At 39.1% G+C, this 26,447-nt stretch overlaps 1 protein-coding gene and 1 long non-coding RNA gene across 2 annotated transcripts in view; one reads left to right on the top strand and one right to left on the bottom strand.

Moving 5' to 3' along the window:
- ATIC (5-aminoimidazole-4-carboxamide ribonucleotide formyltransferase/IMP cyclohydrolase) overlaps nucleotides 1–26,087 on the bottom strand; it is a 28,040-nt gene extending 1,953 nt beyond the window's left edge. Inside the window, exons 1-14 of the mRNA XM_040476161.1 lie at nucleotides 25,950–26,087; nucleotides 25,520–25,646; nucleotides 22,181–22,257; nucleotides 21,213–21,279; nucleotides 17,699–17,787; nucleotides 16,730–16,881; nucleotides 16,246–16,402; nucleotides 11,571–11,696; nucleotides 10,504–10,611; nucleotides 9,561–9,646; nucleotides 8,103–8,192; nucleotides 6,722–6,850; nucleotides 2,155–2,247; nucleotides 769–951 (exon numbers count right to left, since the gene is read on the bottom strand). Coding sequence (XP_040332095.1) covers nucleotides 769–951; nucleotides 2,155–2,247; nucleotides 6,722–6,850; nucleotides 8,103–8,192; nucleotides 9,561–9,646; nucleotides 10,504–10,611; nucleotides 11,571–11,696; nucleotides 16,246–16,402; nucleotides 16,730–16,881; nucleotides 17,699–17,787; nucleotides 21,213–21,279; nucleotides 22,181–22,257; nucleotides 25,520–25,646; nucleotides 25,950–25,968 — 1,503 coding nt within the window. The 5' untranslated portion in view covers nucleotides 25,969–26,087. The remainder of the gene's footprint in view (nucleotides 1–768; nucleotides 952–2,154; nucleotides 2,248–6,721; nucleotides 6,851–8,102; nucleotides 8,193–9,560; nucleotides 9,647–10,503; nucleotides 10,612–11,570; nucleotides 11,697–16,245; nucleotides 16,403–16,729; nucleotides 16,882–17,698; nucleotides 17,788–21,212; nucleotides 21,280–22,180; nucleotides 22,258–25,519; nucleotides 25,647–25,949) is intronic.
- On the top strand, nucleotides 14,092–14,771 carry LOC121031028 (uncharacterized). Its single transcript, XR_005790516.1, has 3 exons — nucleotides 14,092–14,135; nucleotides 14,176–14,181; nucleotides 14,541–14,771. It is a non-coding gene; the product is annotated as an uncharacterized LOC121031028 (long non-coding RNA).
- Nucleotides 26,088–26,447: the final 360 nt, after the last annotated feature.

The raw sequence follows: 26,447 nt of genomic DNA, 5'->3' as shown, positions 1-26,447 counted from the left end.
GTCTGCCCGACTGAGCTACCCACATACACCAACAGTTGTCATTTTAATGCACCCGTATGCTTTCTTCAAAATAGAAGACATTAAATATGAAATGTAACAAAAATTGAGTTGTTAATGACTCTGGTAGAAAGTGTAGGGGAAAGGGGCACCTGGATGGCTCAGTCTGTTAAGTGTCTGACCTCGGCCTGGGTCATTATCTCACGGTTTATGAGTTTAAGCCCCACTTCAGCCTCTGTGCTGACAGCTCAGAGCCTGGAGCCTGCTTCCGATTCTGTGTCTCCCTCTCTCTCTGCCCCTCCCCCATGCACTCACACTCTTTCTCTCTCTCTCTCGAAAACAAATGTTAAAAAAAAGAAAAAAAGAAAAGAAAGTGTAGGGGGAGAAGACACTGGTTACCCTCTATGAGATAATTTGTATTTCATGTTGAATACACACCTATCATGCAGAAGCATCATGCTTGATTGGCACTGTGAAAGAAGCCTCAGGATAGGTGAAAAATAGTCCCTGCCATCAAAAGTTCAAAACCAACAGGGAAAGCACAAAGTTATAAAACTAAACCAATGGTTATAATTTTAAAAGACAAGGAAGGTCTGTGGTATCAGAAAGGGATTAACTATGAACAAAAAAATTAAAGACAGCAGACAATGGAGAATTGGTAAAAAGTTTAGAATTACAATTTTAGACAACGTAAAATTTTAAGAAAAATACCTGTTACAGAAAAGAGTGAGCATACCAGTATACTCCACTCACAAACCCAGTGACTTTTACCTCACCAATGGTTCCAGTAACATACTGATCAATGGCATTGGAGATTTCTGCTCTCTTCACTCCAGTTTTAAACTTCATTGAAAGCACTTGTGGATGATGTCTAAGCCACCAGTAGTTCGCCTTATCCCCTGCAAGGCGTGTGCAGTGTATTCGAGACTGCTGTCCTGCTCCAATGCCAATAACCTGAAGAACATGAACATTAAGATGAATCGCTCTTTCGATATTTTTTTTAAACAGGTCTTTTGTGCACATTTCCTAAAATCTATCAATTCTGTGAAAAAAACAGTAGGCCAAAATACAAATAATTCTTAAGTTATTAAGGGTGAGAGTAGATGTCAGTAACTACTATTAACACATTTTTCCTCTTCGGTGACATTTGAAGTATGGCTATTAATACTCTGTAAGTTTCTGGAACTCCTGGACATCAGTAGTGAGGCACAGTCTTACTGGAACTTATTAGAACCTGACTCCAAGAACACCAGTAACCACAATCCCCCAAGTTTTTGTTAACAGAGACAAGCAGTCTTTTAACAGTTGACAATCACTAAAATTCTGAATTTCAAAGTCTTCCAGGTCACATGCTAATGAATATCCACACTTTCCCTCCCCCACTTATGGGACAAATAATTTAACAGGTGCCAAGAAGAGCTCAAGACACCGTGAGAAGGGCTCCCAACGCCGCAGAAGCTATGGCGAAAGCAGAACCAGTTCAGTCCAGAGTTAGAAGAGACCCCCAGGAGGAGCTGGCTCAGTGCTGCATTCTACGGCTCAGCCCGCTAGGAGAAAGTGAAATATCTCGCTTGACATCTATAAGAAACATTCGACACCTTGCTCGTGGTAGTGGTCATTCATCGAACTACATAATGTGGGCAAACTGCTCAAAATTCGACACTTAAAAAGAGTAAATTTAATTGTATATAAATTATGTCTCAGTAAACCTGATTTTAAAAGATCACGTTAACTTGCAGTCCACAGATTCTTGGTAAAATAACCTTAGAAATAATGCAAAAATATCCAACAAGCTACAAAAATATGGAGTCATAGGTAGCAGTACTATTCTTGACTCTCTCTTCACTGGAAATATCACAGCCATCAGGAGGAGGGGAGTGAATAAACTAGTTTTATAGCGGCTATTACAGTCCCACTAACCCAAATGTGCCAACTCAGTCTGGGCAAGAAGTAATACGACCAATTTTAATGTCATTCTGAAGATACTATGTGATCATCACTAGCTCTAACGGTCTACCACATTACTGAGTAGATACCAACAAACCCAGAAAAGAAAAACCTGGCCAATTTTCCTTTCCAAGCAGTCTATCACCTGAGGGACGAGTATCATTTTGAAAAACAACAGTCTGCCCGAAGTGGGTTTGAGAGTGTGGTTACCTGACCATTCTTGGCATAGCACACGGAGTTAGACTGCGTGTACTTCACAGCAATGGTGGCTACAATGAGGTCTCTGAGCGCAGACTCTGGCAACTGAAAAGACACAGGGCGGTCAACTATGGTGGAATTTGTAGCTCCAATGGAAAACGTTAAGCATCTTACAAGTCATTTTCTTATAGACCTATGATGTAGTTGTACCTTTCAAATGATAGAATGGAATTAACTGTTCATAGAAAACACTATTGTGTTTTACTGAAAAAGATCAACATTCAACATACTTGTTGTGGAACTCAGCAGTGCCTAATGCATCACGGACTCAAACTAATGCCATTTTGCAGCAACTCCGGCTGAAGTGTGTTTACATATCATGCTGTGAAGTACCATATCCATTCCTAAACCGACAAATAATACTTTCTCTACCACAGTGCCAAGAAACATATATGGAAACATGATAAAGTTTATGTTGAGAAAGAACATGGAGAATAATTTTCACAGATACCACAAACAACTGTGATGTCTACACAGAGCCACGGCTGTTGAGGAAAAATCAAATTACGATCCTTTTCTGCTTTGTCTAGAATATTCTAAGTAGAAACTATTCAAAAATACTTGTGAACTACCAGTCCTGGCAGAATAAAGCAATTGCTATAGCCAGAAATGTCACTATGTTTAAAATTTTTTTTAATGTTTGTTTATTTTTGACAGAGAGAGAGACAGACAGAGCATGAGTGGGGAGGGGGGCGCAGAGAGAGAGGAAGACACAGAATCTAAAACAGGCTCCAGGCTCCGAGCTGTCAGCACAGAGTCCGATGCGGGGCTCAAACCCACGGACAGTGAGATCATGACCCAAGCCAAAGTCGATGCTCAAGTGACTGAGCCACCCAGGCGCCCATGTCACTATGTTTAATGTAAAGAGCAAATACAAACTGAAAAGAAGGATTATCTATGTGGACAAAGACTATAAGCAGCAGCTAACTGATCAATTAGGTAAGGGAAAAATCAGACTTCAACAAAATTAAAATCAGACTTCAAAATTAAAACTTCTGTTCTGCGAACTGTATTAAGAGGATAAAAAGACAAAGTACAGGGGTGCCTGGGTGGCTCAGTCAGTTGGGCATCGAACTTTGGCTCAAGTCATGATCTCATGGTTCATAGGCTCAGGCCCCACATCAGGCTCTGTGCTGACAGCTCAGAGCCTGGAACCTGCTTCGGATTCTGTGTCTCCCTCTCCCTCTCCCTCTGCCCCTTCCCCACTCATGCTGTCTCTCTCAGAAATGAATAAACGTTAAAAAAAAAAAAAGTTAAAAAAAAACAACACAAAGTACAGACTGGGAGAAAATATTTGCAAACCACATAACCAAAAAAGGACTACTATTTAAGTAAGTAAAGACCTCTCAAAACTCCGTGACAAAAACAATCTAATTAGAAGATGAGCAAAAGACACGAAGAAACATTTCACTAAAAAGGATACACAGACGGCAAAGTAAATATGAAAAAACACCCCTCATTAGCCATTAGAAAATGCTAATTAAAATCACAAGATACTGCTACACACCTAACTAAAAAGGGCGACAACACTAAAAGCTAGTGAGGATGCAGAGAACTGGGTCACTCACATGTTGCTGGTGTAAAACACAAAATCACACAGGCTCTTTGGAAAACAGTTTGGCAATTAAAAAAACTAAATATGCAACTATGATACTACCCAGCAGCCACTGATGATACTCCTGGGCCTTTTATAACAGAGGAATGAGAACTTATGTTCACAGAAAAACTCACTCATGAATGTGCAATGAATGAAAATTATAAAAGGGGGAACAGATTAGATGTTATCCAAGGTTAAGGAGGGGATGGAGGCAGGAAGGAAGGGAGTGTGATTGTAAGAGAGCAACATAAGGGATCCTTGTGGTCGTGGAAGCATTCTTTCTGTGCCTTAACTGTATCAATATCATTACCATGGTTGTGATATTGTACTGCAGTATTACAAGGCATTATATTACCATCAGGGGAAATGGGGCAAAGGGTACATGGGAATTCTTAACAGTGCCTGTAATCTATAATTCTCATTTTTATTTCAAAATTAAAAGCTCAATTAAAAGAATTTCTTATTCTAAGATAGTATTAACGTAGTATATCCTTTCCTGTCTCTATCTGTTTGAGTCGCCAACTATACATTTTATTCCTTTGGTTCTAAGAAAGATTAATAACATAAACCAGCTTTCCTACAGGTCTGCCCTGAAACATAACCCTGGTATTCTGAGACAGGATCAAGAAATATGAGACAAGACATCTCAAGGGGGAGATGGTATGGGGATGGGAGTGAAGGAATCCAGTCATATATACATGGCACAAATAGTTAAAACAAATTAAAGCATTATTTAAGAAAAATGGAAGAGGAAATAATTCAACCGTGTTCACTAATTCTTAACGCGCAATCAATCCTTATGCTTCTCCCACTGTTCTACACCTCCAAGGGTTTTGAGGCTGAAAAGTTAACAAAACACTGCTTTCAAAGGAGAGGGCAATACAAAGAAAGATAAAACCATCATTCTTATGCTTCACTTTCCAAATTTCTAATTAAAAATACATACGAAATAAGTAGAGAAGAATTTAGATAAAAGAGGCATTAAAACCATACTTCATTCCTTGTAAAAAAACATCTAAGTACAGTCAGAGGTACAAAATCTATCAAATACCGTTAAATTATTCATCTGTCCAATACCTACAAACCTATAAGGAAAACTTACAAAAGTTAAGAGTCTCAATAAGCAGTCAGGGTTGTCAACAGAGGTACTATGGAATCTAGGTCAATACTGTTTCAGTATTTTAAAAAGACACATTAACCAGTCAGGTTAATAAAGTAAGAAGAAAAAGAGCCTCATATTACTATGTTATAATGTGAGCTGCCTACAGTCATAATGGTACAAAACCATGCTTCCATCTGGAAATCCCAGTACTTAATAGCCTTGACCAAAGGAGTAGATTGCAAAGGACTGAAAGCTATTTCTGTATGAAATGCCTACCATGTTCCTTTACTTCAGGGCACCGCTGATTTTTAAAAATAAAAATGGAAGAATAACACAACAAAAATCATGTCTCAATCACCATATACTTATTAACAGATCAAATTATTCCAATAAAGGCTCGGAGGTTTACTTTCAGCAACTCTACCTAAAGCCTCAGGAGTCAGAGCTGGGAACAAATGCACCTCCTCATTTTCTATTTCTGTTACAATGAATGACTTGTTACGAGACTAAACCTTTTCTAGGAACAAACAGGCTCAACAGTGAGGTAGTAAAACAGCAAGTACTGAGAAGCAAAGATCCCAGAGATAAAGGAAGTAGGAAGAAACGAGTGTAACCGGCTATGCTTTTTGCTTCAAGCATTTTCTAAGTTGAAAGGCAGTAAGCTAAAAGGTAAAGGAACTGAGCCCAAATTTTGGCAGTGTTACAGGAATAAGTGGCAAAAATGGAGTTTAGTACACCAGGGAAAAGTGATACTAGCAGACCCTTGATGCTTTCAGCAGAGCAGGGGAGAACCATAAACAGACTGGTCCTCACAAAGATTTAAGCCCAAATTCAAGTCAGCTTAATTCCTGCCAGGATAAAGATGGTCGGACTCCATCTGATCTGCCCGCCAAAAGGAGAAGTCAGCTCTTTCCGGAGGGAAGAAAAAAACACCATCCAGACCTTCAAAATAGCTCTATAGTTTTCTCACATTCAATGCCCAATCATTCAATCAAAAATACCAGACATACCAGCAGGTAAGATCACAAAACAGTGTAGTTACACATCTTAAGTACTTGGGCGGGGAAGGGCGGGGGGCAAGTAGAGCTGTTAGAACCAGCAAAAATATCCTTCAAAATTGAAGGTCCAATTAAGAGATTTCAGAAAAGAAATACCAGCTCATCCATTTCCATATTATGCAACCTTGGACAAATTTCTTAACTGTACCTGACGTCACAATTTTGTGATCTTTACAATAGAGATGATCGGGTAGTCACCCTTCCCCAACCCCCACATAGAGTGCTATGCCTATTAAATGATAGGGTATATATAAATACTAGAAAAAAATCACCACTATCATCCTAGGAATGTGTCCTTCCTAACAGATGACAAACAGCACAAGAACAAAAACTTGACTACGTGAACACACTGATCACAGCACTGAAAATGGAAACAATCTAAGTATCTATCCTAGTACATCTATACATGGATCGCCATGTGGCCTTTTAGATGAAGATGTGGATCTACACTTACTGATATAGAAAGCATATTTGCAGCTTAGTGCATGGTAAAAAGGCAAGTTATGGAACAGAATCATAAAAGATACGATGCCATTTACGTAGAAATGAAGATAAATACTCTATGTACATACACACATTAGCTTCTAATATCATAATTTATTCCTTTTTTAAGCTCTCAAACTTACTTGATAACTTAAGAATGAGCTAGACATTTGCACATCAACCATTTTTAAATATGAGTCTTTAAAAATGCATAAGCTTATAAATATTAAAAATACTCACTGAGTAACTAGCATACAGTTCAGATATTTTCAAACTTACATCTTTATTCTTGGTCACAACATTGCTAAACAATGACTTGTCAATGACACCATTATTTCTCTTCTGACTTAAACGAAGACCAAAGAGAGTTCGAACTTCGTTTTCATCTGGACTGTAAGATGGGTCCATCTAAAATACAAATTTAGAGTCAAAACCAACACATCTACAACCTTTAACATTTTTCATTTAACTTTACAAAAAAATCATTATAAGCAAGCTTATATTCGTTTTTGCTAATTTAAGCATGTGTAAGATCCTTTCACTATGGGTATAATAGAATGGCCAGGCATCAATATCGATCTTAGACTATGGGCTAGTTTCCCTAATACCTAAGAGTGTGTAAAAATCAGTAAGGAAAAATCTCATCAATTAGAAAAATAGGCAAAGAATATAGTCAGATAATTTATAAAAAGGAATAAAAAATACTTTAAACATGAAAAGATGTTCACCACACACATAATGGGAAATTAAAGCTGCAATGAGATGCCATTTTTATCTCCTATTGATAAGAAGAAAAAGTTAAAGAACACAATGCTGGCAAAGCTATTAGGAAATCCCATTAAGACATAAAATTTGATGGGACAACCTCAAAGAGGAGCAGGACCTATCACAGACTGTGACCCGATCCTAATTCACTGCAGAGCGTGTGTGGTGGCTAATGACTGGGTGACTGGCTACATAAGCTACACCCATACCGGGCAAACTTCAAAGATGGTCAGACTGTATGCATTTGTGTCAGGAGGAAAAAACAACAACAAAAAGAAAAAGAAATGCAAATATTTCCTAAAAAGTACCAACTATTTCAGAAAAGACAAGCAAGAAATTTAAAATATTACTTTTTAAATTTTTTTTTTTTCAACGTTTATTTATTTTTGGGACAGAGAGAGACAGAGCATGAACGGGCGAGGGGCAGAGAGAGAGGGAGACACAGAATCGGAAACAGGCTCCAGGATCTGAGCCATAAGCCCAGAGCCCGATGCGGGGCTCGAACTCACGGACCGCGAGATCGTGACCTGGCTGAAGTCGGACGCTTAACCGACTGCGCCACCCAGGCGCCCCTAAAATATTACTTTTAAAGAGGTAACAGAGTGGCAAAAAGGAAGGATGGGGAGGCCTTTCATCAAATGATATTTAAATTTAACACCTTTTGAATAACTTTTTTTTTTTTAATTAGAATTTAAAACTAAGACTAAGGAAGCTACCCTCATCTTAAACCAAAAAATTAATAGTAAGAAAAAAAACCCTGTAGGATTAAGAATTAAAGAAACTTCAGTAAAGGGTAAATTCAAAGGTTGTCATCATAAAGAAAAGATTAAATATGGGGGGAAAGAAACATAAGAGAAGAAAACAAATTACTATTTCAAACATGAATTAAACTAACCTGAAGAACACAGTAGCTCCCGTTTTTCTTTTTAGAAAGTATTTTCAAAGCTTCATCTTCATATCCTGGGGCGATGATACCATCAGATACCTATAAATATATTAAACATTAATTTTTTTAAAGTTTTTATTTTGAGAGAGGGAGAGGGAGAGGTGGGGCGGGGGGGGGGGGGGAGAGAGACAGAGAGGGAGAAAGAAATCCCAAGCAGGCTCCATGCTCAGCCCGGAGCCTAACACAGGGCTTGATGCTGGGTTGAGCCAAAATCCAGAGTTGTACCCTTAACCGACTGAGCCACCCAGGCGACCTTTAAACATTAATTTCTATTTTCAAAAATTAGGGAACATTTCCTAAGCAATCTAAACACAATTATCTGTCTTAATGCAGCAGCATTTTCTGGTTTCTCTCTCCAGCAGATAATGCTAGTACCTATACCTGGAAAAGATAAGCCTATATTAGAACACAGAGTTCTACAGCTGACCTTATCTCACTTGCTCTCCTTTCAGGGTTTCGGGCTGTTTCAGTTTTAACTAAGAACAAACAAATGATTCACAGTAATACATGTACCTTAAGAAGAAGAACGATTTCTCACTATCCTGTTCATGAAGTGTTTTGCACTAGAAAGAGCCCGCTCTAGTGCCCTCTCCAGTGCCCTCTCCGCCAGTACTAGCAAAATGACCTTCGGCAAAGCAAGCTGCACACGAGCAGGGCATGGGGATCAGACTACATCTTTGCTAATAACCTTAGGCAAGGCAAGTACCTCAACAGCAAGACAAAGGGACCATATTTAACATCTTTGAAAGATAGCGAAGTCATACTACAAAGCCTTATGCTAGAACATAAAACACAGCAGGTCAGCTCCACTGTGGATGGGGATGGTAGAGGGATGGTAATGGTCATGGGGAGAATCCCCAAAGCAACTAAATGTTGTCAACCTCATGTAGCCTTCATTTCTACCTATTTGTTTTCCCTGCAAGCTATCTTCTTTTTCTTTCAGCCTGTCTCCTTGCCCCAAAACCCACCTTTCCAGAAGGCTTGTTTGATATTCAACTAATGGGGGTTAGTTTTTCAGAGTAGTTTATAATCTTCCCCTATACAACATCTTTCATTACAGATCTACAAAGGTTTACGGTAAGGCTCATTATTACATCATCCTCTGCTCTTTAGAAACATTAACTTTGGCATTAAGATAATGACTACTAGAGAATGTAAAAAAACCTAAATATATAAATTAAAACTTTATCATAATAGCAAAATATTCATTTGAAACACTCACTAAATCTCAAAATTACAATTCAGTCAAGGATTCACGTTCTACATAAAATATGAACATTCTAAATGATAAACTTAATTTAGAAATGGTGTAAATAAATATGAGAAGTTATAGTTTCAATGAAAACTATGACCAAATAGAGCTTTACTCAGTTATGCCTGGATCAAGATACAGGAAAGTCCACTAACCTCTCTGGAGATAATTTTGGCAGTAGGGACATCACAAATATCAGATAATGCGATAAAGTCACCAAATGAAGACATCCTATCAGCCCCTATAAAAATTAAAATGAAGTGTTACAAATGGTCTCTGCATAGAAAAAGATGTTTAAAAAACCCCAATGTGATCATATAAAATCCATTTCTCTAAATTTAACTCTATTATTTATATAAGATCTAAATAACAGATTAATAAGCCACTTAACTGAAATGATCATAACAAAGTATTCTTTAATTTTAACTTCTAAGGCAGCATTTGGCAAACTTTTTCTGTGGAAGGCCTGATAGCAAATACTTTTTAAGCTTTGCAGGCACACTGCCTCTGTCACACCTACTCAGCGGTGCCATTGTAGAAATCAGTCCCATCAATGAAGGGACTTGGCCCTGCTTCAATCAAACTGTATTGACAAAAGTAGGTGGCAGGCTGGGTTTATTTCGCCCATGAGCCACAGTCTGCAACCCTGTTGTAGAAGGTGAACAGTGCTGTGAAGTTTCTCAATGATCTTCCATAAATGTTACAGTAATATTCACAGGTTATTAACCTCATGAATTAGATACTTCTGAAATACATAAAAAAATAACTCTAACCAAATATAGCGTAGTTAAAACAACCATATAGTTTTAGTCATATATTAAACAATGTACTCAACAGCCTAATGTGAAATCAGATGCACCAAATTCTAATTATGTTTCCATTTATTACATTAAAATAGGAGCACACACTTTTATAAACAAATTTATTCTAAGGCACTCATAGAGTCATTCCTAAGTATTAATAAAAAAAAAAACAAAAACAAAGACAACTTGGAATCTTTTACTGAAAGAAAAGATATTACTACTTTATTCTACTTAGGATAAAACATTCTTTTCTCTTTTTCAAACAAAGAAACAAAAACCCTTTTACTGTTCCGACCTCTTGCTCTTGCATACGCAGTTGATATGGGTGTAAGTGTTTCATACAGATCATAGACCATGCAGACTCTGGCCTCATCTTCACTTAGTGGAATTCCAACAGCAGCACCTGGTATGGAAAACCATAAAATAAACCCCCACACGTTACTACTTATCATCTCCTAAATCAAGACAATATATATACATATATACACATACATATACATATATATACATATATATTTTTTTTTCTTTTTTTTTTTTTTTTTAAAGTAGGCTTCGTGCTTAGCGCAGAACCCATTGCGGGGCTTGACTCACAACCGTGAGATCAAGACCTAAGCTGAGATCAAGGGGCGGACGCTTAACAGGCTGAGACACCCAGGCGCCCCAAAGCAACTCTTCTTAACATCTGGTCTATGCAGAATTTCTAGTGTCCATGCCAAATTACACAAAAATCTGGCCAGATAATTAAACAACAAAAATACAGTTGCAGAGGAGGGGGAGGAGGGGGGAATCTCTTCTCTCTGCCTTTTGAAAACAACCACTGGGTCTGCCAGCACCACACATCTACGAAGTTAGTTTGCTTCATTACTGACTCCCTCCACCTGGCTTGATACATACCCACACCATTTATTTCTTTCCTGTTTACATCACCTTAGTATCAAATAAGCTTCAAAGAATTATGTGTTAGATTTGACTTAGCCATAGAAGTAAAAATGTATCTTATACAGTGGCTATAAAAAGTTACAGAAAAGGTGCCCCTAGAACTTCTTTGTATCAGTTCTATTTCAACCTTGTGGAAAAATATTTAGCCATATTGCATTAAACCATTTTACTTTATTTTTTATGTTTCCACTATAAAAAAGCATTTTCCTGATCCTTATCTCACAGTAATGTTACAAAATTACATACACATAAATAACATCTATGTGTTAATTTACTACCAAATTTTGTCATGCTACCATATCAATATTGTTAACAGACTTGAAAAAAGTGGTTTGAGACTGCACATTAGAACATGTCAATTCTTTCTAAAATTAACAAGTGAATTTTGAACAGTTCCAGAGCATTCAGAAAGCAGTGCTTTACCTGCTGGGCTGACATGTTTGAAAGAGGCAGCAGCAGGAAGGTCTAAAGCTTCTCTGAGTTCCTTCACCAGCTGCCAGGCATTCAAAGCATCACACAAGTTTATAAATCCAGGGGCTCCATTTAGAACTACATATGGAAACATACACAACATGTTACCAAGCAGGATCAATCAAGTCAGATATACAGTGCTGAAAACATAACCTATGTCAAGGCTGCACGAGTATGTTTTCAGAGAAGTATAATTAAGAGGCAAAGACATATACACAAACATAAAAGAACCTGATGAAAACAGAAACCAAAACATTAGAGCCTTAGCCTGCCTCACCAGCCCCCTGCCCAAAAAGAACATACAATACACACTCACATATGCCATATGCTATATGCTACTGAAGAAACCAAATCTAGCCAATCTAGAAATAAACCAACAGTGATTTCAGGAATAGGAGAACAAGACCAGTGATCGTCAGGGATCCACTTTAGTACAGAACTAAGAACAGTCATGGTAATTCTAGAGGTAGTACAAAATCTAACCCATAAACTTTGTCAATACAAAAACATTACAAACTAATGCAAGAGCTGTGGATGGGGGAAAAATGCATTGGATTTTTCCTCTTTTATACCAGCCTCAGTAGGCTCTGCCTAAAATGCAGTTAAAAAGATGACAATTTCAGAGTTTCTCATTGCCTATTTTCTTGACAATAGCAAGATAAATATTTATATATATTTATATAAATTATAAATTCAGCACATACAAAAAAATGGGAGCCATTAGTTAAAAGCCAATGTATAACTGCATTTCCTTTGTATTATCTTGGATAATACATACTTCTAAAAATAAAACTCTGACAAATATTTACTGAGTGCCTACAACAATGGTGGGCACTGTTGTAGGTAATGGGGATAATGTTATCAGTGAATAAGCTAGCCCCCCGCCCCCAATGTCTCATCCCCCAATCACTGCCTTCATAGAGATTATGGGAGAGCCAAAGAAGAAACAAAATAGGCAATGAGTAGAAAATGATAAGAGAAAATATTACATACTTATACATATGAGTTGAAAAAATGTCCACACAAAAACCTGGACTTGAAAGTTTTTAGCAACTTTTTATAACTGTTAAAAATTGTCTTTCCATTTTTGATGTCCTTCAAGGGGTGAATGGATAAACTATGATACATCCTTATACCATGGGATATTGTTAAACAGTAAGAAATGAGCTCTCAAGCCACCAAAAGACACAGAGGAACTTAAACGCATACCGCTAAATGAAACAAGCTAGCGTTAAGGCTACATACTGTATGATTCCAACCTTATGACATTATGGAAACAGCAAAACTATGGACATGGTAAAAATATGAATGGCAGCAGGAGTCAGGGAGGTAGAATGGACGAAATTTTTAGTTGGTGAAACTATTCTGCATGATATTGTCAAGGCGGATATGACATTATACATGTCAAAACCCAGAGAATACACAACACAAAGAGTGAGCCCTAATGTAAAGTGGACATTAGTTAATAATAATGAATCAATACTAGTTCCTCAATTTTAACAAACATACCATACTAATACAAGATGTAAAAGGGGGAAACTGGGGAGAGGAGATGCAGAGGGAGGGAATGTCTGGGAACTAACTCTCTGTACTTTCTGAGAAATTTTTCTGTGAATCTATTAACTACTTTAAAAGATAAAATCTACCCCCCCCAAAAAAAAAAGTTCCTAAAAAAGAGTTCCCTTGACCGGCACGAACAAAATAGCTTTTGAAAATGAAAAATACGGGAACTGAAAGTACATGGAGGTATCTCTTGCCTCAGAATCTAAATGGGAAACATTATAAGGAGGAAATACCTGAGAATAAAACAGGAGAATTTCTTCTAAGAAATCTAAACGTAAAAATTCATACAAAATGTCAAATTTCCAGGTATTCATTCAATAAATACTTAGGAAACATGCCAAGCAATATTCTAAGTACTGAGGATGCAGCGATAAACAAAAAGCTATGAAAAAAGCTGAGGTTTCTGTTCTCGGGAGAAGATGATTAAATGGGAGGAGACAATTAAAACATAAATACAGTAAAACCTTGGATTGTAAGTAACTTGTTCTAAGTATCCCACAAGATGAGCAAACTTGCAAAATTAGCAAATTTCTAATACATTTTAATTTGATAAATGAGCAATGTCTTGCAATGAGTAGTATGTGACTCCAAATGTCACAGGATCACAACCAAGATAATGGTTCTTCTCTCTCTCTCTCTCTCTCTCTCTCTCTCTCTCTCTCTCTCACTGCAGGACTGTGGGGTGATTGTCTCCCATCCTCGGATGCTCCATCTCAGCTCGTGGTGTTTAGCAGAAATCAGGGATTTTTCAGAACATCAGAAGGTGCCCACAACTGGCACCAGTGTATTTTCTGTCACGTCAAAGCACCTCTGGACAGTCCTTTGCTTTTCCACACAACAGTCAGCTTAGGAATGCTTTGCTTCATTCCTTCATTCAGACCCTTTCCTCTGCTGCTTTATTGCCAGTTACATTCAATACAGCGTATGACAAGAGTTTATTAATACTGTACTGTAGTCAACATCGGTGTGAGCATATGCAATGGCCCCTACGCAGAAAAAGGTTGAAAAGAAAGGCGGTAAGAAGATGATTACAGTGGAAGAAGAAAATCATCGAAAAGTACCAATGAGGTTATGTGAGTGGCCAAAATTGCAAGACTTTATAAGTCTAAGTCTGTGTCTCGTCTGCAGAGGAGAAGAAAAAGGCAGAGGAATCCCTCACTTGCAATGAGATTAGGGAGATATGTAAAATGTGGGAAACTGCAAAATTTTGTAGAAAAGCACCACCCAAATAAAGCCGCAGCAGTGTGAGCGATGAATCTGCTTAAGGACAATGCAATGTCAACTTTCCATGAAATCCTCAAAAGGAGGCAAAACCAAGTGTCATTACATAGGTGCTTGTTCAAGTTGCATAAAAAGAAGATGCCACTGAGCCAATAGACGGCAGTGATTCCCTTAGTGATAGTCAAAGTCATCCTACACAATAACCCTCCTCTCTCGTCTCCTTCACATGAGCAATGAAGGTTTTCAAAGTAAGTACAGGTTAATTTATTTTTCTTCGTATTTTGTATTTTCTTTATTATTTTGTATCATATTACATTATTGTAATCATTTTTATATGAGTATTTTCCAGTTGGGGAAGAAATCGTCTCAGTTTCTATTATTTCTCATGGGGAAATTCACTTTGATATACAAGTGCTTTGGATTACAAACATGTTTCCAGAATGAATTATGCTCGCAAACCAAGGTTTTACTGTATATGCAACCAAGTAGTGTTGTGAGAAAAGTGTGATGGGCAGCTACTTCAGTCTGGGTGATCAGAGAAAACTTTGAGGAGGTGACTTTAAGGTGATTATGTGAATGGCAAAAAAGACCTCGAAGACCAGAGCAAAGGCCGCAGACACTGTGCCTGTGGACCAAATGGAAACAAGGCGCTGAGGAGCATGGGGTAGGGGAGGGTTGCCACGGAAGAGCAGTCAGATAACAGGGTTTGTTACCTGCACAGGCATTCAAGTGGGAAGGAAAGCCAATGCATGGTCTCAAATTGGGTGTAACATCACCTGATTTACATGGTTAAGATTATTCTGCCATGAGTAGAAAAGACAAAGCAGAGAGAATTAGATTGTTGCAGTCTGGAGACTTTTGGGGTGACTGAGGGGGCTGGCACAGCGTTAGAAGAGATTCCCAATGTATCTGAAGTAGGGTAAAAATAGGACTGGATCCAGTGAATGGGAAGGGGAAAGAAAGGAGTATTTGAAATTCTCCTCAAATCTCCCACCCTGCTCCCTGCTCCTCTCTCTCTGCTGGTAACAAGGGAAAGGAGAAGCAGACAGGAGTACCCGCATCTTCCTGCCACCCCATGTACCAACAAGCGTGCTCTCGCCCTGCCTTCCCAGTGTATGAAGAGAGCTGTCCTTGTGGTCACCCGAGGCCAGCACTCCTACCCAAGGCCTTCACACACACAACTCTCTCCCCTGCCCTCTGCACGCATGCAACCCGCCCCGCCCCGTCCCTGACCAGACAGTAGCACGTGTTCTAATGCCCACCTCAAGAGTAAAACAGGACAAAAAAGTGAAAAGCCTCTTTTAATTCTACAAACCCATGGAAGTCCTAACTGATTTTCCTGTTCAAAGAACTATCTTTATTATTGTTATCTCCTAACCTCACATTCCTATCTCGGCTAACTTCAACTGGGCTTCCAGAACCATCATTCCAAGGAAATTGCTTCATGAAATTTTTCCGGGATCAAACAGTCACTTTCCTGTTCTTAGCAGCACTCCAAACCAGCTGGAGCCCTGCCGGTCTTCTAGCCTTGTGTTCCTCAGCTGGTCCCTCCACATCTCGACCTCTTCTAGGAAATCCATCCATCCTGTCCCACATCTTCTAAATCATCTATATGCCAAGAACATTTCAAACTCCATCTTCAACCTGACCTCTCTCCAGAACCCATGACTGTCTCAACAGATTTTGTTCATGAGAACACCTAGCACCTTAGACTTCCAGTGGCTTTGAAAGGCATGATGTAATTTCATTTACCTTTTCAATGTGAACCACATCAGATATAATACAGAGAAAGACACACACACCCACACACAGCAAACTATGCCACCTAACACACAGCCTTTACCTGTGATGGGAAGCTTGGGCTTCAGCGTATATAACTGGGCAGGAATTTGGTGAGGATTCATTCCATACCTCAAGGGCATCTGAGATATTCCTTTACTATACTGTTTCCTGAAGTAATCTGAAATCGCTTCATCATATTGTGCTGTATGAGTGAAAGCCTACAAAAAGGGTAAGTTTTGTGAAATACCAGCAGCATTTACCAAAGTTGGGGCGAGAGGGTTTCAGGTAGCACAGAGCAAACCACACTCCTTCCCACACACGTCTGTGCAAGAAAGACACCCACTATCACTAAAGAACACAACAAATCATTCTCTTTCCAAGTGTCTTTCAACTTTTTGACATTATACCTCTGAAATGCTTGGTTCTCTTCACTTATAGGAAAAGGATTTCAGCTCCAAGCAGAGGCCTGATGAGTGACATGGTCTTTAAAAACTGAACACCATTTGGTTTGGCAAACACTTTGCTCGATAAAAGTGCATCCCCACCTTCAAGGCTAACTGGCGTCTAGTCTCCAAGGAGGTGTCTTTACTGTCGGAGTTCTGCATCTCTGTGCAAACGGCCACATAGTCCTCAGGTTCACATACTACTGTTACTCGAGCGTGGTTTTTGGCTGCTGCTCTCAGGAGGGTTACTCCACCTTGGAAGAACAAGACAATTTGTATTTCCATGACTTTAACCTCCTTTAAATAAAGTCACTGTATACGTATTTCTACCTTAATTTTTGCCTTAAAAAAATAAGGAAAATGTACCCCAGAGGTATTTCTATATAAAGAAAGAGCTTAGAAAATATAGATGAATTATGGTCATCCCAGAACACAATCTGGGAGCAGTAACTATTTTCTGCTCTCTCAATTTTTTGATTTTCAGTGAACATCAAAACAAAATATCTTTTTTTTTTTTATTTTTAAAAAAAAATTTTTTTTCAACGTTTTTTATTTATTTTTGGGACAGAGAGAGACAGAACATGAACGGGGGAGGGGCAGAGAGAGAGGGAGACACAGAATCGGAAACAGGCTCCAGGCTCTGAGCCATCAGCCCAGAGCCTGATGCGGGGCTCGAACTCACGGACCGCGAGATCGTGACCTGGCTGATGTCAGACGCTTAACTGACTGCGCCACCCAGGCGCCCCAAAACAAAGTATCTTTTAAAATGTAAACAGCCAGTGAGCACCTGGGTGGCTCAGTCAGTTGAACATCCGATTCTTGATTTTGGCTCAGGTCATGATCCCAGAGACACGCGATCGAGCCCCACGTTGGGCTCCACAAGCATGGAGCATGTTTAAGATTCTCTTTCCGCCCCCTGACCCCCGGACCTGCCTCTCCCTCTCTAAAAAATAATAAATAAAAAAAGCAAAAAGTAAAAATAAATAAATGTAAATAGTCCAAAAATAAATAAATAAATAAGATATAATAATACTCCCCTGTCAGTCTTCAAATATGTTTTTTCTAACTTACCAATATCAATCTGCTCAACAGCCTGTTCAACAGTTACATCTGGAGAAGCCACGGTCTTCACAAAGGGATACAGATTACAGACGACAACCCTAAGCCAAAAAAAAGGATTTAGCTGCCATTAGAAACACAAACTTTATGGGGTTTACATGTAAGTCAGTCAGTAGCTTTAACAAGACCAAAGAGTCTAAAGATATAAAATATAAGCCTGGCATTTTAGAATTCTAAAAAGTATGTTGAGACATCAGGAGCTCCCACTGTTGCAGAACATAGGTAAATATAAGTGGCTTTGGTCAGCAGGTACTCTCAAAACATATTTCCCCTAAATCATTTTGCAATGTTGGTGTCCAGGTACACTTAGCTCCTATGATATGATCCAGTCATTAAAAAATTTGGTTAAATTTTAACAGAAATGCAAAATACAAGGCTGTAGATAACATCCTCATTTTGGAATACAATCACTATTACCTTCGACATTCAATGTTAGACTCTATTTCCAACGGGTTAGGTATAATGATGAAAAATGATAGACCACTCTAAGGGTGAAGTATTTGTTTTGTCTTCAGAGAGATTATATACAACGACAGCAACAGTAAGACCAAAAGAATAATTTAAGATACAAAACTAATCTAAAATTAACCAGTGGAGTAGAGTTCTGTGCCTGGGCCTGCAGCATGAGGGGCTCTGTGGGCAGGTTCACACCCAGGGAAATAAGCACAACTGGTAAAAACTGGTAAAAACTGAAAAAAACAAAAAATTCCTCAACAAAAACCTAGCAAACTGAATCCAACAAAATACAGAAAGAAGCACATATGGCAGCAAGTATGGTTTACCCCAGGAACGTAAGGTTGGTTTGCTATCTAAAAACCAGTTAATGTAATAGCCCATGTCAATAAGACAAAGGACAAAAACCCACCTACCTCAACAGATGCACAAAAAGTATTCTGAACATCCACTCATGATAAAAACACTCAACAAATAGAAAAGAACTTGTTTAACATGATAAACGGTAGTTAAGAAAAACCCTAAAACCCATAGCTAACATCATATTTAAAGGCAAAAGTCTGAATCCTTTCTCCTAAGACCAAGAACAACACAAGGATGTCCACTCTCACCACCACTATTCAAAATCGTATTAGAGGTTCTAGCCAGGTCAATTAACAAAGAAAATTAAATAAAAAGCATCAAGATTGGAAAGGAAGAGGTAAAGGTATCTCTATTAGCAGATGACACTATCTTGTATATAGAAAATCAAGGTATTTCACACACATACACACAAAAACTATTATCTCTGAATTCAGCAAGGCTGTAGGACATACAATTAACTGAACTACACACACATCAGCAATGAATAACTCGAAAGTGAAACTAAGAAAACAATTTTACTAAGAGTACAATCAAAAACAAAAACAAAAACTATTTAAGAATAAATTTAACAAAGGCATAAGACGTGTGTGCTAAAGAGTACAAAACATTGTTGAAAAAATTAAAGAATCTAAACAAATGAAAAGCCACCCCAGTTTATGCCTCAATATTCAGATGGCAACATCTCCCAAATTGATATACAGATGCAATACAAGCCTTATGAAACTCCAACTCTGATTTTTGCAGAAATGGGCAAGCTGACCCCAAAGTTCGTGTGGAAATGCAAGAAACCCTGAATGTCCAAAATGATCTTGAAAAAGACCAACAAAGTTGGAGGACTCACACTTCTCAATTTCAAAACTTGCCACAAAGATAAAACTAATGATGTGGGGCTGGCTTAATGACAGAGATACAGGCCAAGTGTCCAAGACCATTCAATGGGGTCTGAAAGAAGTCTTTTCAACAAACGATGCTGGGACAATTGGACAGCCACATACAGAAGAATGAAGTTGGACCTCTAACTCACACCCATATGTAAAAAATAACTTAAAAAAAATCAAAGACCTAAGCATAAGAGCTAAAACTGAAAACTCTTACATCTTTATTATCTTGGATTATGCCACCGCTTTTTAAATATAACACCAAAAGCACAGACAGCAAAAGAAAAAGTAAAGTGGACATCAAAATTTAAAGCTTTTGTGATAGTCAAAGGACACCATTACAGAAAGGAAAAAACAATCCACCTAATAGGATAAAATGAACTCTTACAGCTTAATAATAAAGTTATTAAAAACAATTAAAAAACGGGCAAAGGATTGCAACAGGCTATACAAAATGGCTAATGAGCAAATGAAAAGATGTTTAACATCACTAAGAAAGGCCAGTAATAATCACAATGAGATGCCTCATTATACCCACCAGAACCACTAGAATCAAAAGGCTAGCTAACAGATGTTGGTGGGGATGTGCAGAAACATCCTATACTACTACAGGGAATGTAAAATGATCAGCACCTTGAAAAACAGTATGGCAGCTTCTAGAAAGGTTAAACACAGTTACCAGATGACCAAGGAATTCCACTCCTGGGTATATAACCAAAAGAAGTAAAAACACACGTCCATACAAAAACTTGTACGTGAATGCTCATGACTGCCTCATTCCTAATATACAAAATGTGAAAAGAATCCAAATGCCCATCACCTGATAAAACAATAAATAAAATAGGATATATCTATACAATAGGTTATTTTTTAGTAATAAAAAAAATGAGGTATTAAGACATACTAGAACACGGATGAACCTTGAAAACATGCTAAGAAGTCCAAGGACCCCACATTATCTGGTTCTATTGGTATGATATACCTGTACAGATAAATTCAGACAGAGAAAACAGATTTATGGTTACACAGGGTTAGAAATTTGGGGGGAAATGAAGAATGAATGCTAATGGGTATGGGTATTTGGGGGTGAGGGGGATGATGAATATGTTCTAATTTTAACTGTGGTGATGTCTGTACAACTCTGAATCTACTAAATAACACTAAATTGTATGTTTTATTTTTTTTTAATTTTTTTAACATTTTATTTTTGAGAGAGACAGAGACAGTGTGAGCAGGGGAGGGACAGAGAGAGAGGGAGACAAAGAATCTGAAGCAGGCTCCAGGCTCTGAGCTGTCAGCACACAGCCCGATACGGGGCTCGAACTCAAATTGTGAGATCAGACGCCCAACCGACAGAGCCACCCAGGCGCCCCTAAGTTGTGTTTTAAATTGGGAAATTATATGGTATAGAAATTATATCTGAGTAAAGTTGTTATATACATTGAAAAGAAACAGTGCATATTTTTATGCAAATAAGTACACTGTTAATATGTATCAAAATGTAGGTCATAATTTATTTAAAAAAAAAGTTCTTTTTGTTGTTTTCTTTTTGTTTTAGTTTAAACGTGCATTTTGGTAATATAAACTTGGCAGAACTAAAAATGCTCACGTACGTACAATGTCACATAGAAGGTATTCAATAAACGTTTACAGTGAGTGAACAGAAAACTAAACCTATTGTTAACCTTAGTCTTAAAAGGGGGGCACCATGTTTGTCATGCTTACAGTCTTTGATTCTCAACGTATTAAAATTTCAACTCCAGAATTTTTACCTGATAAGATCGAAATCAAGTCTAGCCATGTCAGCATGATCTTCTGGGATATTACGAGCCAAGATTCCTAATTTAACAAAGTTAAAGTATTAAGTTAAAAAAAACACATTATAATAAGGTACTTCTTTCCAATATAGTCCCATCAATCAAGTTAAACCCTCTAATACTGCCTAATAAAGAAAACAAAATAGTGAAAGATTAGTGGGCATATTTAAAAAGCTTTGTTATAAGTTCCTCATTTTCCCTTTTCTTACGATTTCTCATTTTTAAGTCATCTCTATACCCAACACGGGGCTTGAACTCACAACCCTGAGATCAAGAGCTGCATGCTATACCAAGTGAGTCAGCCAGGCACACCGATTATTCCCCCTTTTCTTAAGCAACAAAGTGTAAAAGGAATTTCACATAATCATTGCCAGTTCCATTAATCTATGTGCTCCCAAAAGTAAGTGGCTTGTCTGGTGATCCTCCTTAGCCTAAGGATTTTATTCTGCCAAATTTTACTATAACTATAATTAGCAATATACCTATCTCTTACCGTTTTTGGTTAATACGTAACTCTTGGTCTCAGATGAATAAACAAAACTAAAGCACTTTGAAAAAGAATTATTTTGATAGTCAGTTACACTGTGATACTTTATCCTAAGTGTGGAGTGTAATAAGTCTTTTCACACAAGAAACTGAAACATTTTCATTAACTACAGAAGGAAATAACACTTTTAGTTATCAGGACTAAAAGCAAGCAGAGGAAAATGTGAATCCATCACATAATAAAGCATTCTAGATTCTAAACAGGGTCTAACGTAGTATGAACTTTAGCAGCAAATGTGACAAAGCCAATACAGACTCACAGGTAATTTTTGGGGGGCTTATGACCTGCCTTTTTCCTCATTTATTCTATAAAGTAGTCAACCAAAATATTCCTGAAGACCACTGATTGTTTTGAATTGAAGGTACCAACCACTTACCAGCATGGACTGCAGGATGCAAGGTTTTCACACGCCCCCCTAACATTTCAGGAAATCCCGTCAGCTCGGAGACATCTCTGAAAATAGATGAACAGAATACTGCTGTTTCCGCTGAACTGTCATTTTTCCATTTTATGCTATTCCAAAGCATCTTTCAACATTATGTACACAGTTCTCATTTGGGGGGGATTTTTCAGGGCCTTAATTTTCAGAATTCAGAAACTGAATTGTAAGCCATGCGTTCAACTGAAGACTAATTTAGCAGTATATACAAAAAAGCACTAACAATCCCCTAAATATCTCAGAATCAGACTAAGGTAAAAACAAGAATTCAGTTTTAAGAATAAACAAGCATAAAGATGACATATCAAATGAGTGGGAAAATAAAACATTGTGTTTTAGTAAAGTGATATTCGTAATTGGAATTATCCGATTTTACTCCACATAAAAATAAATTCCCAATGAATCAAAGGTCTGATTATTTAAAAAAAAAAAAAGTTTATTTATTTCTTTTGAGAGAGCGTGCACATGCAAGCGAGGTGGGCAGAGAGAGAGGGAAAGAGAGAATCCCAAACAGGTTCAGAGCCTGACGCGGGGGTCGATCCCATGAACTGTGAGATCGTGACCTGAACCGAAATCAAGAATCAGACACTGAACTGACTGAGCCACCCAGGTACCCCCAAAGGTTTGAGCATTTAAAAAAATCACAGAACTACTAACATTAAATACGTAAGGCGTGCATTCAAAGCATTAAACAAAGAATTAATAGGTCTATGTAAAATGTTAAAAATTTCACACAGAAAAAAAAAGCTGGAAAAAACAATCTCAAACTTTGACAAAGGGCGAAATGCAAAACAATGTTTAAATATCGATTCATTATCACCAAACTGACATGAACTCCCCTATTCCCCAGCCTGATTTACAAGCAAATTTTAATGACATGAAGAATGCTGACAATATGTTAGGTGAACAAAATCAAGAAGCAAAACTATCTTCTGTATGAGCTATGAAATTAAACAGATGTTTATAAAAACACTGGAAGCATATCAACTGTTAAACAGGATTATAAACTATTTATTACCTTCATTATAATTTTCTACATTTTTCAAATTTTCTACAACCAACATACACTGCCTTTATAATAAAAAAACAATAAATATTTTAAAGCAGCAAATTCCTGGGCACCTGCATGGTTCAGTTGGTTGAACATCAGACTTCAGCTTAGGTCATGATCTTGTGGGTTTGTGAGTTCGAGCCCCACATCATTCTCACTGCTGCAGGTGCACAGTCTGCTTCAGATCCTGTCTCCCTCTCTCTGCCCCTCCCCGCCCCTTTCAAAAATAAACATTAAAAAAAAACTAAAGCAGCAAATTCCAATAGGATACAGAATTTCCTGGGTACAGTCTCCCATGAGGGGCCATCTGCAGATGACTGGTGTTTGACTAATGACTCACACAGTTCCAACATACACTAAAAACTGGTGACATGTTGTCCAATTCAAAATTCCCTTTCCTGGCATTCGGGAAATAAAATCCAGTTTCTCCAACTGAGGATGATTGCTAAGAACAGAGAAGGCAGATCTATTCTTAGAATGAAAAACCATGTGGGGTCATTAAAAAGCTTGTTGCTCCTTTGTATTCCAGAATTTGCATGCAGCAGCTGCAGTCTTCAAAGATTCTCGGTATGCCCACTGCTGTAGAGTCACCAATTAAAATCTCATCAGTTTACCTCAACCTCCAGGTTAACTTCCTGGGATAAAATCTTGGCTCTGCCTTTTACTAGCTGTGTTAACTGTTACGAACTCGGGCAAGTTACCTAACTTCTTTGTGCCTCAGTTTCCTTATTTATTAAATGGGGATAATACTACCTACACTGAAAAGTTGTTAGGATTACATGACAGTGTGTGTGTGTGTGTGTGTGTGTGTGTGTGTATAATATGAAGTGTGAACAGTCTCACGCTCTAATGGGAGAGAAATACATTTACATTCCCAATTTGTAAGAAATACATAGTTATAATGGAGGTAAGCGAGGAGTAGAGGCAGAGATCAAACAAGACTCCACAGCTGCCAAGTATTTAAACTGAAGAATGGATATGCAACATGAAGACTCGTTACCTTTTTCTACTTTTGATTATGTCTGAAATGGTCCCATGATACAAAGTTTGGTGGAGAAAAACAGGCTATAGAAGAGGAGCTTGCTTAATTTGAAAGGTCCAACTACAACAGCATCCATCATGCTCCAAAAGAAAGAACAGCCGAGATACTGGATTCTCACCCTGCTGCTCTTCAGAAAAGGCTGGCCTGTCTTTCACGATTCTTACAGGGTTCTTATGAGAACATCAGAGAGATGATGCAAAAAGACTTTGGAAAATAGAAAGCATTTATTTAACAAAGAAAATAAAGCATTCTCGCCATCTGAACTTGACAAATTTAGGAAAGCTGGTTACAGAAGGCAGGATTACACAATGAAAAAGGTAGTAATCCAGGGGTGCCTGAGTGGCTCAGTCAGTTGAGCATCTGACTCTTGGTTTGGGCTTGGGTCATGATCTCACGGTTTCACAAGTTGGAGCCCCACGCTGGGCTCTTGCTGGCACTGTGGAGCCTGCTTGGAACTCTCCCTTTCCCTCTCTCTCTGCCCCTTCCCCACTTGCAGTCTCTGCCTCTCTCAAAACAAATTAACTTACAGGAAAAAAAAGTCACTGCCATTTATTAGAGCTGTCCTACAGCCTTATTCATTTTCTACCCCTCAGTAGTTATCTCCTCACTCTCCCACCAGAATGCCAGCTCCTTGGGGTCACGAATGGCAGCTGATTTATATTTTACTCATTCCTTCTTCCCATCACTTAGCCAGGTAAGGAACAGCTTGTGAAGAAGGGAATGAATGAAAGATGTGCGCCTTCATATCATTAAGAGGTGGTAAGGGAACACAGGAAGACTTGAATCTTAACAATGTCAACAGTTTCACTACAGAGCCAGTCCAAACATATCACGTGAATCGCGTGAATCAGGTAATCTGGGTTTTTCTTTAATAACAAATGGCCCGCCTAAATTAATTTTCTATAGGAAGGGGCTAAGAAAGAGGGCTCTGAAATGGGGTCTCCTGGGGCTTCAACCCTTAACTCCTCATGGTGCTCTGTAAACTTGAGCACAAGTTACTAAATCTGAGCCTCACTTTCCTCTTCTGCAAAGTGTGTAAGTAGTGTGCCAACCTCCCAACACTGCTGGAAGGAGTAAATGACTTCTTTCAGTCTCTGTGCCAGGAGTGCATTCCTTTCTGGTCAACGGGATCACACTCCGTTCCTCGGATTGGACTTACCTTAAAAACTAAGCTGTGCCTTACCTGACTGCCAGACCTGCATCCCTGAGAGCTTTTGCAGTCCCTCCAGAAGCGATCAAATTCAAACCAACAGAAGTTAGGTTTCTGGCAAATTCCACGAGGCCCGTTTTGTCAGAGACACTAAATAAGGCTGAAACAGAAGACATCTCCCCTCACTACTCGCAGTACATTACACGAAGTCCTTCCAGGCCTTGGGGAGTGGGGGGATCGGGTGGGAGGACGGTCACGAAACTCAAGGCCATCACGGCGGCCCACACTGGCCGGGCCTAACCCGGAGCCTCCCCCGGGTCAGACACCTGCCAGCCGCGCTACCGCGAACGGACCACGAGCCTGCAGTCACGGCGCGCAGCCCGGCGCCGCCATTGTGAGCTGAGGACGCCGCGGGGAAGGGACGCGGAGGGCGTGGCTCCGCGAGGGCGCGCGAGGGGCTCACCGAGCTGGCCGGGTGCCATGGCTGCGGGCTGCGGGGTCCCGGACGAGCGAGGGCAGCTGCGGGGACGCCACGTGTGGAGGGGCGCCGAGTGCCCAGAACGCGCGCGATCAGGCAAGAGGGGCGCGCCGGGCGGTCACCTGACCTGCCACGTGACCCAGCCGCCCTTCCGGGCGCCCCCGCCCTGTCAATTTCAGGCTTGAAATTGGAGCCTCGCGGTTGAAGGGGAAGGCGCAGCCAGGTTGGCGCTGGCCTTCCTAGGCCCGGAACTTGAAGGGATCACCGTTGCAATCTCACGTTCTAAGCGTGACTTGTCCCTTTCCGCAAAAGTGAGGCGGCACAGGACCTCAGGAGCAAATGCCAACAGCCTGTCCCCAGACGCTGGAACGCGGCCAGCAGTGTCAAAAGCACTGGGACAGAAAACGAGCAACACAAGGAATAATACCTACAGCGGCGAAGGTAGAAAGCATCTTAGCAATCACCTACTCCGTTTTAATAGAT

Source organism: Herpailurus yagouaroundi, unplaced genomic scaffold (genome assembly GCF_014898765.1).
Source record: "Herpailurus yagouaroundi ecotype Mexico unplaced genomic scaffold, PumYag 140, whole genome shotgun sequence".
Taxonomy (NCBI): Eukaryota; Metazoa; Chordata; class Mammalia; order Carnivora; family Felidae; genus Herpailurus; species Herpailurus yagouaroundi.
Note: the sequence above shows the minus strand (reverse complement) of the source record. Positions and strands in the feature narration are given on the sequence as shown.